Consider the following 14,640-nt stretch of genomic DNA (forward strand, 5'->3'; position numbering starts at 1 on the left):
GATCTTTACATGCCATACATCAGACAATAGGCTAATAACCTGAATATGTAAAGAACTTGCAAATCTCAACAACAAGACGACAACAAATAACCCCATCCAAAAATGGGGGGAAGACTTGGACAGAATATCACCACAGAAGAGATCCAAAAGGCCGAGAAACACATGAAAAAATGCTCCAAGTCTCTGATTGTCAGAGAAATGCAAATCAAGACAACAATGAGATACCAGTTCACTCCTGTGAGAATGTCATACATCAGAAAAGGTAACAGCAGCAAATGCTGGAGTGGCTGTGGGGTCAAAGGAACCCTCCTGCACTGCTGGTGAGAATGTCAATTGGTCCAACCTCTGTGGAGAACAGTCTAGAGAACTCTCAGAAGGCTACCCTATGATGGACCTACCCTATGATCCTGCAATTCCTGTCCTGGGAATATATCCTAAGGAAACCAACACACCCATCTAAAAGGATCTGTGTACACATATGTTCTTAGCAGCACAATTTGTAATAGCCAAAACCTGGAAGCAACCCAGGTGTCCAACAACAGATGAGTGGCTGAGCAGGTTGTGGTATATATATATGAATATATATGAATACTAATCAGCTATAAAAAATGGTGACTTCACTGTTTTTAGCTGATCTTGGATGGACCTTGAAAAATTCAGGTTAAGTGAAATAAGTCAGAAACAGAAGGATGAATATGGATGATCTCACTCTTAAGCATAAGTTGAAAAACAAGATCAGAAAAGAAAACACAAGTAGAACCTGAAATGGAATTGGTGTATTGCACCAAAGTAAAAGACTCTGGGGTGAGTAGGTGGGGAGAATCTTCTGGGGAGATCCAAGAAGGATGACAGAAGACCTAGTGGGGGTTGTATTGTCATATGGAAAACTGGGAAATGTTATGCACGTACAAACTATTGTATTTACTGTTGAATGTAAAACATTAATTTCCCAATAAAGAAAAACAAACAAAGTAGGTATGCAGCCCAAGGGCAGGGCCACAGGCAGGGCCTGTTCCAAACCTACAGAGGGTGAATTCCTGAGTAGTGCCAGTGTCCTGAGGGCAGGGCAACATACATTTCCTCTTTAAACAAGCTGACATGGGAGCCACATGAAGAATTTTCTGCCTTGGCCAAGGAGACTGGGTTTCTTTTGTGTCATGCCAGGTAGGTGAAAGGGAATGTGATATTCGAAATGCAGCTGTAGTCCTCCTGGGTTCAGTAGGTGTGAGGGGAAGTCTTATTGCTGGCTGGGTCTCATTTTTTTTGTTTTGTTATTGTCACCAGAGTTAACCCAGCGGCTCAGTGCTTATATGACAAATCCACTGCTCCTGGTAGTAAGTTTTTCCATTTCTCTTTTTTTCCTTTCTATTTTTATATAACCATTATGCTATCCACACCCCTTCCTTTCTATTTTATTAGATAGGACAGAGAGAAATTGAGAAGGGAAGAGAATATAGAGAGGCAGAAAGAATGAAAGACACCTGTAGACATACTTCACAATTCATGAAGCTTCTTCCCCCCTACAGGTGGAGACCAGGGGCTCGAATCCAGGTCCTTACACATGGTATACTGTGCGCTTTACCAGGTGGACTACCACCTAACCCTCTTGCTCTCTTTCTTCACCCCTTTTCAACGCCTCCCAAGAAGAGTTTAATAGACTGACATTGAGAATAAAACATGGTTGGCAATATTCTTTGACAGTAAGGGTTACAGAGACATACTGGCAACAACAACCACAGTGTGCTAGCTCTCTGTTTGAGGAAGAGGATTCCAGGTAGGGATATATATATATATATATATCCCCTAACAAGCAAGTGTTTCTTTCCATTTAAAAAAAAATCATACAGTAAGTTCACACAAGAGTAAAAGAATTGTGAATACATTTTTTTTTTTTTTGTCATAGCTAGGTCACTGTTCCAGGCTCACTTCTTCAGATAGAGACAGAGAGGGAGAGAGAGACACCACAGCATGGGAGCTTCTACCAGTGTACTGGGGACCAGGCTCATACCTGTATTGCACCTAACAAAGCAGGCTTCTCCCTGGGTGCTGGTCACCTTTCCTCTTCTGAGGCTATCTTTCTAGCCTCAAACTTAACCCTTTGAGATAGCTTTCACAAGCAGTCATTCAGCAGGGAGAGTGGAGATAAGCAAAAGTCGGGCTGATAAGATGAAGAACAAGAACTGGCAGGTGCCAAGATCTCCCAGCACCAAGCTATGGAGCCTCGTTCCATACTGAGACTCGGATGATGAAACAGCCCTTGCTGTCCTCTTGCCAAATGCTCAGGCCAGATGGAGTCAATCCCTTGATGATTCTTGCAATACAAAGCCACATGGAGGCCCCTTGAGTGGACTGTCCAAAGCTCTCAAGGGCCACATCTTTCAGGGAAGAAGCTAGAGCACCACCCAAGGGAACTCTGCAGCCCCTACCCACAGGCCAAGATCTGCCCAATAGCTCCAGAGACCAGTCCTGGAGAGGAGAGGCGTGGAGCCAGGAGTGGGAGGACACTGGGCAGAGGGGAGAGTCTCAAGATCATGGGAAGGGGCTGGCCAGCCCCAGTCCCATTCCTCAGGAACAGCAGTGCAGCTTTTGTTCAGAGCCACAAAGCACAGGCTACTAAATTTCCTGGACCTCCGCTTCCTCTTCGCAGAGGAACACCCCCAAATATTGATCTTGACTATTTCAGAGGGGGATGAGGGCAAGCCTTCCTGCACTCACTTGACGGGTATTGATCAGAGACCCAGGAATGTTTCTAGGCACTGATGATTAGCAATGTGAAAACTGGCAAAAAAAAAAAATCCCCAAACCTTTGCTTTTGTAGAACTTCCTTTATTTATTTTCAGTACAAGAAATCACAAAAAGTTCAACCTATGGCCTATCAGGTGTTCGGGACAGTTTTGGAGAAAAACAATGAAGTGGAAATTTGAAAAGATTTATGTACCTCTACGTTCACTGACAGTAGCAAATATATAGGAAGAAATAATGGAAGCAACCAACCTAAATGCCCAATGACAGATGGCTGGATAAAGAAGTTATAGAATATATACTTAGTGTTATACAACTCTACAATTTGAAAAGATGATGTTGTATCATTGGGGAGAAAAATGAATGAAACTTGAGGTGATTATGCAGAGTGAAATAAGAGGTGAGAGACAACCACTGGATGGTTTCATTCATGGTGAAGTGTGCACTCTTCTGGATGAGCTATCCCCAGGCCCCAAATTGCAATTTTAAACAGAAGTGTCAAGGAAGGTCTTACTGGAAAGATGACATATATGTAATAAGTGTGATATATATATATATATATATGTAAATCAGATATGTATCTGTGATTTATTTTTATGAGAAAGAGAAGAGACAAAGACAACCACAGCACCACTCAACCTTGGCATATATAGCAGCAAGTGTAAACCCTGGGATTTCAGGCTTTTAAGTCCTGTGCCCTAGCACTGAGATATCTCCTTGGCCTTTGAAAGGATGATATTAAAACAGAGATCTAAAGGACAGACACTGCAGACAAAAGAACTAGCACTGCCTACACATCATAGGCCCTATGATGTTTTACCTAATCTTATCACCCTGATTGCTATAAATATCTCCTAGTCATTATTTCTCAGGAATAGAACTAGTATGGTACTGGGAGAAACAACTCAAACCATTGCTATTAATACTGTTAATAAAAATGACCAGAGGAACAACATCAATGGCAACAATAACAAGGGTGACAACAAGGGCAACAAAATGGGGAAAAATGGCTTTCAGGAGCAGTTGATTCATAGTACAGGCACCAAGCCCCAGCAATAACCCTGGAAGCAAATAAATAAATAAAAATGACAGGAGGGCTGGGGCAATAATAGAATGGTTCTGCAGAAGACTCTCCTGCCTGAGGCTCTGAGGTCCCAGGTTCAACCCCCAGCACTACCATCAGCCAGAGGTGAGCAGGGTTCTGGTCTCTCTCTGTGTCTTTCTTTCTGTATTTCTCTCTCAGTAAAACAATGTAAATATTTTTAATGATAGGAGTTGGCAGGTGGCACACCCCAAAGAGCAGAGAGTACCATGTGCATGGACCCAGGTTCAAGCCCCTGATTCTTTCCTGCAGGGAGGAAGCTTCACAAAAAGTGGAGCAGTGCTGCAGGTGTCTCTCCTTCTCTCTCACTCTCTATTTACCCTATTTACTGTGTGTAGAATCAAGTGCCCAGATGTTATCTAGGATCCTTCTTTTCTTTCTCTATGGCTAGTGTCAATTACTTACTCAATGGAGATAATGACGGCATTCAGCTCCTCAGCCATCACTATGCACAGCTCATCATAATACTTGATTTCTAAAAGAGATAAAAGAGCAATCATTATAAAACAGGTCGTAGTGGTCCGGGAGGTGGCACAGCGCACAAAACAGGTCATGTAGTACTATCTGTTTTTTTTTTTAATTTTTTAAAATTATTATCTTTATTTATTGGATAAAGACAGCCAGAAATCGAGAGGGAATGGGGAGATAGAGTGAGAGATAGAGAGACACCTGCAGCCCTGCTTCACCACTTGTGAAGCTTTCCCCATGCGGGTGGGGACTGGGGGCTTGAACCCAGGTCCTTGCGCATTGTAATGTGTGCGCTCAACCAGGTGCACCACCAACCAGCCCCTCGTTCTTTTTTTTAACTCAAAAATATTTTATTATTTTAATGAACGAAATATACAGAGAGAAAGACACAGAGAGACTAGAGCCCTGCTCAGCTCTGGCTGAGCATGGTGCTGGGGACTGAAGTTGGAGCTTCAGAGCTTCAGAGACTCAGGCAGGAGCATCTTTTACATGAAGCTGTCACTCCAGCCCTATCCATTCTTCTTCTTATTGGATAGAGACAGAACTGAGAGAGGAGGTGGAGATTGAGAGGGAGAGAGACAGAGATAGAGACCTGGAGCCCTGCTTCATCATTTATGAAGCTTCCCCCTGCAGGTGGGGACCAGAGGCTTGAAACTGGACCCTTGTGCACACATTGTAATGCGCCACCACATGACCCCTACCTATCCATACTCTTCTTATGGTTTCCACTATTAATGATGTAACAGTGGATTACAAACAGATAATTTCAGGGGTACAGTTTCATACCTACACGGGGTATGTATGAATCACTATACTCACCATCAAAAGTTCTGTGCCCCTCAACTCCATAACCACCACAGTTCATGCAAATATAATATTGTCCATTCTTTCCTCCCCTTTTTTTTTATAGAGACAGAGAAAGTAAGGAGGAAGGGGAGAGAGGTGAAGGAGACACCTGCAGACCTGCTTCACTACTTGTAAATCTTCTTCCTCCCTGTAGCAGGAGGCTGGGGGAATCACACCTGGTAACGGGTGAGTTCTTCTGGGAATGCCACTACCCAGTCCCCATCATAGTTTCATCTTTGGTTTCACAAGTGGACAAACTGTTGGTAAGTTAATATTGCACGCTTTGAATTTTATTTTCATGAGAATGAGTGGTACTCTAGTCAGAGCACCACTGAGCTTTAGCACAGGTGGTACCAGGGATCCAATCTGGACCCATAGGTGTGCAAGCTCCGTGTTCTCACATGCTGAGTCACTCCTCTGACCTTCAGAAATCCCGCTCTGTTTCCTACATAGTAGAAAGGAGAGAAGAGAGGAGGGAATAAAAGGGGCAAGGCAGTGGTGAGCACACGCTCCAGTGCGCAAGGACCTGGTCCCCACCTGCGGGGGGAAGCTTCACGAGTGGTAGAGTAGAGCTACAGGTGTCTCTCTGTCTCTCTCTGTATCTCCTTCTCCCTTCTTAATTTCTCTCTGTTTCTATCCAATAATAAATTAAATTAACATTTAAAAAAACAAAAGGGAAGAAAAGAGAGAGGCACTAGCAGTCTGGGATGTGGAGCAGTGGATAAAGCATCAGACTCTCAAACATGGGGGTCTCAGGTTTGACCCCTGGCAGGACCACAGCCATGCTCTGGTTCTCTTTCTCTCCCCCCACAACCTTATCTCAGTAAGAAACATTTTCACTTTTACAAAGTCTTTTAAAAAATATTTATTTATTTATTTGCCTCCAGGGTTATTGCTGGGGCTCAATGCCTGCACTATGAATCCATTGCTCCTGGCAGCCTTTTTTTTTTTCTTCTTCTTCTTCTTTCATTTTTTGGATAGAACAAAGAAAAATTGAGAGGGGAAGGGAAGATAGAGAGAAAGAGAGAAAGACACCTGCAGACCTGCTTCACTGCTTGTAAAGTGACACACAGACACACAGACACACACAGACACACACACACACCGCAGCAGGTGGGGAACTGGGGGCTTGAACCAGGATCCTTCTGTGAGTCCTTGCACTTTGTACTATGTGCACTTAACCCAGTGCACCACTGCCCAGCCCCCCCTTAAAATATATAGTTTATTTTAGTGAAAGAATAGACACAGAGGGAAAGATACTGAGAGAGAAAGAGTTATGTGGTGGTGCTGGGAACCGAACCTAGGACCTCAGAGCCTCAGGCCTGACAGGCTTTTGCGTAAGCATTATGCTATCTCCCCAGCCCCCAGATATTTTTAAAAATATATACTAGATTTTTTTTTTTTTTGCCACCAGCATTATCGTTTTATCATTGCTGTTCCGTACCTACATGATTCTACCACTTTCGGTGACACTTTGCTTTTCCTTTTTTCTTTTTTAGACAGAGGGTGAGAGACAGGGAGGAAGGAGAAATAAAGAAGGGAGAGGAAACACATACTGCTCCCCTGCTTGTGGTGCTCCCCTGTACAGATTCCACCATGTAGTAGTAGAAGGCTCGAACCCGGGTCCTTGTACATGGCAAAGTGTGTTCTACCAGCTCTACTGCTCTGGGCTGACATTTTCATATAGACAGAGATGAGGGGAGAGAGGGAAGCCCCCCACTGCACAGGAGCTTCCCCCAGTGCAGTGGGGCCAGGCTGGAACCTAGGCCCTGGGCATGACAAAGCAGCTCAGTGAAGGTGAGCTAAGGAGGTCACAGCCTGACCCCATGAAATGTCACTTTGATTTGGTGTAGAAAGCTACAGTCAGCACTTGACAATAACTGAATCTGTGACTTTGAGCCCAAGTAATATTTCCAAGACCACTTGCTTGAATTAGTGAACAAACAGAAACACCAAGGGTGGGTCACTGAATGAGGAGTCATGGTAGCCAGCCCCCTTCCCCCTCAAGGTGGTGAAAAGGACACACTGTGAAGGCTCCTCTCCTCCCATTCCCCCCAGAGGTGATCAAACTCCTCAGCCTCTCCTTACACCTCCCAAGCACTGAGACACCGAGAAGGTTTCCAGGACATACTTGCACTTGCTAAAGCCCAGCCTCCTCCGTGGATATAAATGATGCCCCGTTTCAGTGGCTCTTCTGGCCCAGTAGAACCTTCAAACACCCGGACCTCCACACCGTCAAAGTCAGTGTCCGTGACTTTCACCTGAGCCGTCGACCAAGCCCTCTTATGGCCGAAAGAAACGATGATAAAATTCAGCACCAGCATATGATGGCCTAGTCCCAGGAAGTGAATTAGGTTACTCTGGAGGTGGGTGGGAAAGAGAGAGAGAGAGAGAGAAAGAGAGAGAGAGAGTGCACAGTCAACTCAGGCCTCCTCAGTCACACTCATAGTTTTTTGCTAGTTCATTTTGTTTTGTTGCATTTATCCAGAGCCCTGCTCAGCTCTGGCTGATGGTGGTGCTGGGGATTGAACCTGGGACCTTAGATCCTCTAGTAGGAGAGTCTGTTGCAGAACCATTATGCTGCATCCCCAGCCCCAACTCAGTACTGGAATTTTGACCCTTGTCCCCTCCCTGGAGGATTTGCTTGACACTTTGACAACAATAACCAATTGTATTGTCACTTCCCTTTAGGGATTATAAAGTGTTTTCACAGATGTCATCTCCCCCTTTGTGCTTCAGGTCAGACCTGAGAGGGAAGGGACAGGGATTTCAAGGAAGTAAGACAAAAGCTTAGCTGTGAAATGAAAGTACCCATTGAGCTGGATAAAAGGAAGTTCTGTGACTCAAGCTGAGTATTTGTCATGTCCAGGATTCAGTCATTTCCATTTTTCTCCCAGCCAAGTGCATCAGCACCACCAATACACTAGGACTTGAAGAAGAATATTTTGTTTAAATGCAAATCAAAAAGAGGCAAGTTTTTAAGTTGGCCATCAGTGTTTGTGAGAGTAGGTATAAGTTTACATATTAAAGTGTATGTACTATGCTTACCAGGCAGAGTACATACATTACCATGAAAAGGCCTCAGGTTCAAGGCCAGTGGGGAAAAGGCAGTCACCAGTTGAGTTTTGCTGTAGAAATGTCCCTCTCCAGGCTGGGAGTATGGATCGACCTACCAATGCCCATGTTCAATGGAGAAGCAATTACAGAAGCCAGACCTTCCACCTTCTGCACCCCATAATGATCCTGGGTCCAAACTCCCAGAGGGATAAAGAATAGGAAAGTAGGGGAGTCAGGCGGTAGTGCAACGGGTTAAGCACAGGTGGCACAAAGTGCAAGGACCAGCATAAGGATTCTGGTTCGAGCCCCCGGCTCCCCACCTGCAGGGTAGTCAATTCACAAATGGTGAAGCAGGTCTGCAGGTGTCTATCTTTCTCTCCCCCTCTGTCTTCCCCTCCTCTCTCCATTTCTCTCTGCCCTATTCAACAACGACAACAACAATAAAACAACAAGGGTAACAAAAGGGAATAAAGAGAGAAAGAGAAAGAGAAAGAAAACGAGAAAGAAAGAAAGGAAGGAAGGAAGGAAGGAAGGAAGGAAGGAAGGAAGGAAGGAAGGAAGGAAGGAGGAAGGAAGGAAGGAAGGAGGAAGGAAGGATAGGAAAGCTATCAAGGGAGGGGATAGGATACGGAGTTCTGGTAGTGGGAATTGTGTGGAAATGTAACCCTCTTATCTTATGGTCTTGTCAATATTTTCCATTATAAATAAATTTTTTAAAAAAGAAGCAGTGTCCCTCTCAAAGGGTCTCTGAGAGGCCCCTTGGCTGCAGTTGTAAGCAGAGTAAGTGCACATGCCAATAAAGGCATAAGTATGACAAAGGCTTCCTGAGTGGCTTGCAGTTGGATCTCTGCTAATCATGGCCCATTATTTGTTCTCAAAAGTCCCACAGGAACAAAGGTAAGCAATAATGGACCTGGTGTGTGTATTCTTAGTGCCAGGGGTTAATGATGCCTCAGGGGGACTTGCAGGGAGCAAAGGCCAGGGGAGCCATGGTGTGGGCTGAGGGTGAGCACATAGATAGCCTCCCCATCTGCTACATCCAGCACTGTACCCAGCCCACCAAAATCTAAGAGCAAATAGTGATGGGTGGATGCATGGTGCCCTAAATTCAATGGGGCAGAATTCAACCCAAGAAATGACAGACCAAAATATATATCAAGTTGTATTGCTCATACATATCTTTGAATTTGTGGAATGAGAGTCAGATTTACCCAAAAGATGTTCTCAGATTAAGTTACCTTATGTATCTAGAGGACCAGTGAAATAGCTTACTTGGGGGAGTCAGGCAGTAGCGCAGCGGGTTAAACGCAGGTGGCGCAAAGCACAAGGACCGGCGTAAGGATCCCTGTTCAAGCCCCCGGCTCCCCACCTGCAGAGTCATTCACAAGTGGTGAAGCAGGACTGCAGGTATCTATCTTTCTCTCTCCCTCTCTGTCTTCCCCTCCTCTCTATTTCTCTCTGTCCTACCCAACAACAACAACATCAATAACTATAACAATAAAAAACAAGGGTAACAAAAAAGGGGAATGAATAATAATAATAATAAAAGAAACAGCTCACTTGGAGAGTGTGCTGCTTTGTTATGTGCACAACCCAGGTTTGAGCCCAGCTCCACAGTAGTCAAAGAAACTTCAGTGCTGTTGTATCTCTCATCTCTCTCTTCCTCACTCTCTCAAACAAAACAAAACCAAGAATCCTGGAAGTTGGGAACTGACACAGTTTCAGCTAGTTGAAGTGCTCTAGGGTAGTGTCAAAGACTCAAATGAGCCTCCATAACTACTCCAGCATGGAGGAGGGGAATTCTACCTAACGAGATAGAAACATTAGATAGAAAGTAATCATTACACCTCAGTGGAACCAGACACAGCAAAACAGGTGGACCACTGACTCCATATGTCTGCTGGCTGGCAGTTAAGAGGGCAGAGCAAGTAGAAAAGAAATCAACCAGAAAACATACTCTATGTTAATTAATATGTGTTAGTGGTTATGCTTGTGAACAGACTGTTCTCTTGTTAGTTCATTCAGTATATGGACTAAGATACATACATTTTATAAGCAGGGAAGCTTAAGGGAGAGAAGAAGACTGTCTTCCCAATTTTAGGGAAGTAGAGGAGAATCAAGACTTATGAAGTGATATAAGTGTACTAACAGGTGCACAGAGGTTTGTACAAGCTCAAAGGAGGAAAGATTGCTTCTGTCTGGGAAGGAAACCTTAGTAAGGCATCTAGTCTGAATTGGTATTTGTTTTTGCTTGGTTTTACCACAGCCCTGCTCAGCTCTGGCTGATGGTGCTGGAGGTTGAGCCTGGGACCTCAGAGCCTCAGGCAGGAGAGTCTTTTCACAGAACCACTATGGTGTCTGCCCCACGCTGCATTGGCTCTTAATGGAGGATTAAGCAGGAGTAGGAAGACAAAAGGTCAGAGACCAAGACTTACAAGTGTTGGGCAAGAGATATACATCAAATATCAATAGGAAGTTGGGGCAATTAAGGGAAGTGGGGACTGAGGAGAAGTAGCAGTAAAAGGCTCAGTGAAAGAAGAACACGGAGGGCCAAAGTCAGGTGCACAGACTTCATCCAGAGCCAGCGCTCCTGGGCTCCAAAAGCAGTCTCTCCTGCAGTCTGGTAGCGAGCGACAAGGGGTTAGAGTTTTGGACTAGACAGCATGAGGTCTTGGGTTCAATCCCTGGCATTGCAAAAGTGACTATCCCCTTTTTAAGCCCAGTCTCCCCATTTATCAATGGTGGGACCCTATACAAGTTACTAAGCCAAATGTATAGAACAGTAATGGTGACACTAACTGCTTCAAATGATTGTTGTAAATATATATTTTAAACAAAAGTAAAAAACACCTAGAACAGTGCCTGGCACATACTGAACCTAGTATGTGCTGGCTGACGCTAGGATCTTGCATGAAGGTTGAGCCCAGGGATACACACGCCAGTATTTCTTTTCATTTCTTTCATTCTTTTTGATCATTTTATGGGGGGGGGGGTAATGGTTTACAGTACAGTTGTTGACACGTGAGTACAATTTCTCATCTCCCTATGACAGGTGTCTGCAAAACACTCTCACCCCCAACTTAGGTCCTTTCCCATCACCATGCACCAGCACCCCAAAGCCCCCTTTCACCTCCTTCCCCAGAGTCCTTTGCTGTGGTGCAGTGCGCCAAACCTAGTCCAAGTTTCACTTTGTGATTTCCCTTTCTGTCCTTGTTTCTTAGGTTCCACCTCTAAGTGAGATGACCTAGTCCTTCTCATTTTGACAAAGCAGTGTTTCTAGAAAAACCAAGGCTCTTTGTTGTTGTTTTGTGATGTATTGTACATCTGGGATGACCAAGTTCCAAAATTATTAATACAAGTTAACAAAATAAAACACGTCAAGTGAGTACTTCTAGAAAAGCCAGTCACTTGCTCATGTCAGAAGGGAAGAGGGAGGCTGGGGAAATGACACAGGACACTGATCCTCCAGACACATGAATAAGTTAGGGTGTGTTCAGATTCCATCGTGAGACAACCACATCCAGCACTTAGAGCACTTCCACAATTCACCACCTGCTTCTCTCTCAAATTCAGAAGTTTTTATTCTAGGCTAGTGGGAAAAGCTTCAACTTTTCCTGTGCCAGTCATTAATTTTTTAATTGTCTTTATTTCTTTATTGGATAGAGACAGCCAGAAATTGAGAAGAAGGGGGAGGTAGAAGGGGAGAGAGACAGAGGGACACCTGCAGCCCTGCTTCACCATTTGTGAAACTTTCCCCCTGTAAGTGGGGACCAGGGGCTTGAACTTGGGTTCTTGTGCACTGTAACATGTGCAGTCAACCAGATGCAGCACCATCCAGCCCTCTCAGCAACTTTTTAATTCTCCTCTTCATATTTTACTCAATTCCTATCTGTTCTAGGAAAAAAAAAAGTATGGAGGGAGTCTGGCGGTGGTGCAGTGGGTTAAGCGCAGGTGGCGCAAAGCACAAGGACCGGCATAAGGATCCCGGTTCAAGCCCCCAGCTTCCTACCCTGCAGGGGAGTCGCTTCACAGGCAGTGAAGCAGGTCTGCAGGTGTCTTTCTCTCCCCCTCTCTGTCTTCCCCTCCTCTCTCCATTTCTCTCTGTCCTATCCAACAACAACAACATCAATAACCACAACAATGTTAAACAACAAGGCAACAAAAATGGAAAATAAATAAAGAAAAACTTTTTAAAAAGTATGGAATCTACATGACCACTTATTGTCATATTTTAAGAGTAGTTTCAAATGCAAATGTAATTATTTTAATTGGTACCAGAATGGCATGACTTCTCTTGAATATCATGATCTAGATCACCTGAGATTCTCTATTGTAGAACTTCTGTACAAAGAAGGGAAAGAAGAAGAGGAGGAGGAGAAAGAGGGAGAGGAAGAAGAGATTGAGGAAAGAGAGAGAGAATGCCAAGCCTAAATGTTCTCAATGTTTGTGGGCCTATAACTGTAGTTCATTATGTATGTATTAAGTATACCTACTGCATGTAAAGATTCTTCTACATACTTATTGCAAGAACGCAAAGGTAGGTAAAAGGAGCAAGACTTAGGTAGAGATAGAAGTATACAGTTAGGCCTTATCTCAGTCCCTCCTTTCCCCCCATTTGCCATCACTCTTTAAGCTGTCTCTATTTTCTAAACTTTCTTTGAGACTAACTTTGAAGAAAAGTGGCAAGAGAAAAACTAAGAGTAAATCACAAGACAGGAAGTAAACTGAAAAAATATTTTTTAAAGCTAACTGTGTGTCAATTCAAGAAAGCTCAAAGTCATTAATATAATTAGGGAAGCTGCACTGGTAACCATAAACCCATTACTCCTGGAGGCCATCTTTTTTCCACTGTTGTTGCTATTATTGTTGTTGTTGGATGGGGTAGAAAGAAACTGAGAGGGCAGGGGAAGATAGAGAGGGGGAGAGAAAGATAGACACCTGAAGACCTGTTTTGTCGCTTGTGAAGGACCTCCCCTGCAGGTGGGGAGCTGAGGGTTTGAACTGGGATCCTTACACTTTGTATTATGTGCACTTAACCCAATGTGCCACAGCCCAATCACCTCGAAGAGAAGTTTTAAGGGAAGGCATAACCAATTATTTCCATATCCACCTTGCTGTTTTTATCATGCACAAGCTAGTTCAGCTCTGCATTTCAGCTTCTGCTCCTTCAAGAGACTGGTTGTTTTGTTTCGCTTGTTTGTTTTTTTATATCAAGATTTTCCCATGTCTCCATTTCAACCTGTAGAAGATCCCTCCATTTAAGGTTCCTGAGATCAAGTGGTAAATGTGGCAATCCTGGCTAAGTGATATGAGGAATTGTATTACCTTATCAGTATTCCTCTATCAGTTACACAAAATTGGCCTGGTTTCCAAGCAATCATTGTGCTATTGGAAAAGTCATAAATGGGGGCAGGGGTAGTTAGCATAATGGATATGCAAAGAGAACTCTCATGATGGCTGACTCCAAAGTTCCAGGTTCAATCCCCTGCACCACCATAAGCCAGAGCTGAGCAGTGCTCTGGTAAAAAAAATAATAATAATAAGTAAGGAGAAGAAAAGAAGAGGGAGTCAGGCAGTAGCCCAGCAGGTTAAGCTCACATGGTGCAAAGCGCAAGGACAGACATAAGGATCCCGGTTCAAGCCCCTGGCTCCCCATCTGCAGGGGAGTTGCTTCACAAGCAACTGAAGCGGGTGTGCAGGTATCATTCTTTCTCCCCCTCTCTGTCTTCCCTTCCTCTCTCCATTTCTCTCTGTCCTATCCAACAACAATGACATCAATAACAACAACAATAACTACAACAATAAGGACAACAAAAGGGAATAAATAAATAAATATTAAAAAAGAAATATTTTAAAAGAAAAGAAAAAGTTATAATGGTATGCTTTTCAATGCAAAAATGAGTTGTGACTTTTTCAACAACCCAATACAATCCTGGTAATGCATGTGCTCCACCAGCTATGCCCCTCTCAATTGCATTTCCACCATGTGCAGGTATGTGTGTTCATGACTCTGTTTCCAGTTCCTCATCCATAGAACAGGACTAGCACTATCTAATATGTAGACTTGGAAGAGCTCCTGGCACATATTCAAAACTTGCAACACCATTCATTATTATAACAGCCAACTATGAGTCAGTATGTTACTTCAGCTCATATCACACAGAGCAAATTTGACAGTATTTATGCCCAGTGAGTTAATCAAGACAAGCCAAAGTATTTAAGAAATGTTTTCTTAATTTGCTAAGATTTACAACTTGCCTTGCCCTGGGCCATCAGTAGCTTTACGCTGCACTGAAGTTTATGCTTAAAGTAACTTGTGAGATCTTAGTACATCTTCTAGTGAATCTAAAATACTATCAAAACTCCAAGTGATTTACTTTAGCCCTGACAGTAGTGCACAAAGATAAACATCACAAAGAACTTGC

General features: G+C 43.7%; 1 protein-coding gene across 1 annotated transcript in view; it reads right to left on the reverse strand.

Moving 5' to 3' along the window:
* The window catches only part of NCEH1 (neutral cholesterol ester hydrolase 1), a 63,048-nt gene that overhangs the window by 18,403 nt on the left and 30,005 nt on the right, over positions 1-14,640 (reverse strand). Inside the window, exons 2-3 of the mRNA XM_007517952.3 lie at positions 7,290-7,518; positions 4,250-4,319 (exon numbers count right to left, since the gene is read on the reverse strand). Of these exons, the coding sequence (XP_007518014.1) occupies positions 4,250-4,319; positions 7,290-7,518 (299 nt within the window). The remainder of the gene's footprint in view (positions 1-4,249; positions 4,320-7,289; positions 7,519-14,640) is intronic.

This window comes from Erinaceus europaeus, chromosome 14 (assembly GCF_950295315.1).
Source record: "Erinaceus europaeus chromosome 14, mEriEur2.1, whole genome shotgun sequence".
In the NCBI taxonomy this organism is placed as follows: Eukaryota; Metazoa; Chordata; class Mammalia; order Eulipotyphla; family Erinaceidae; genus Erinaceus; species Erinaceus europaeus.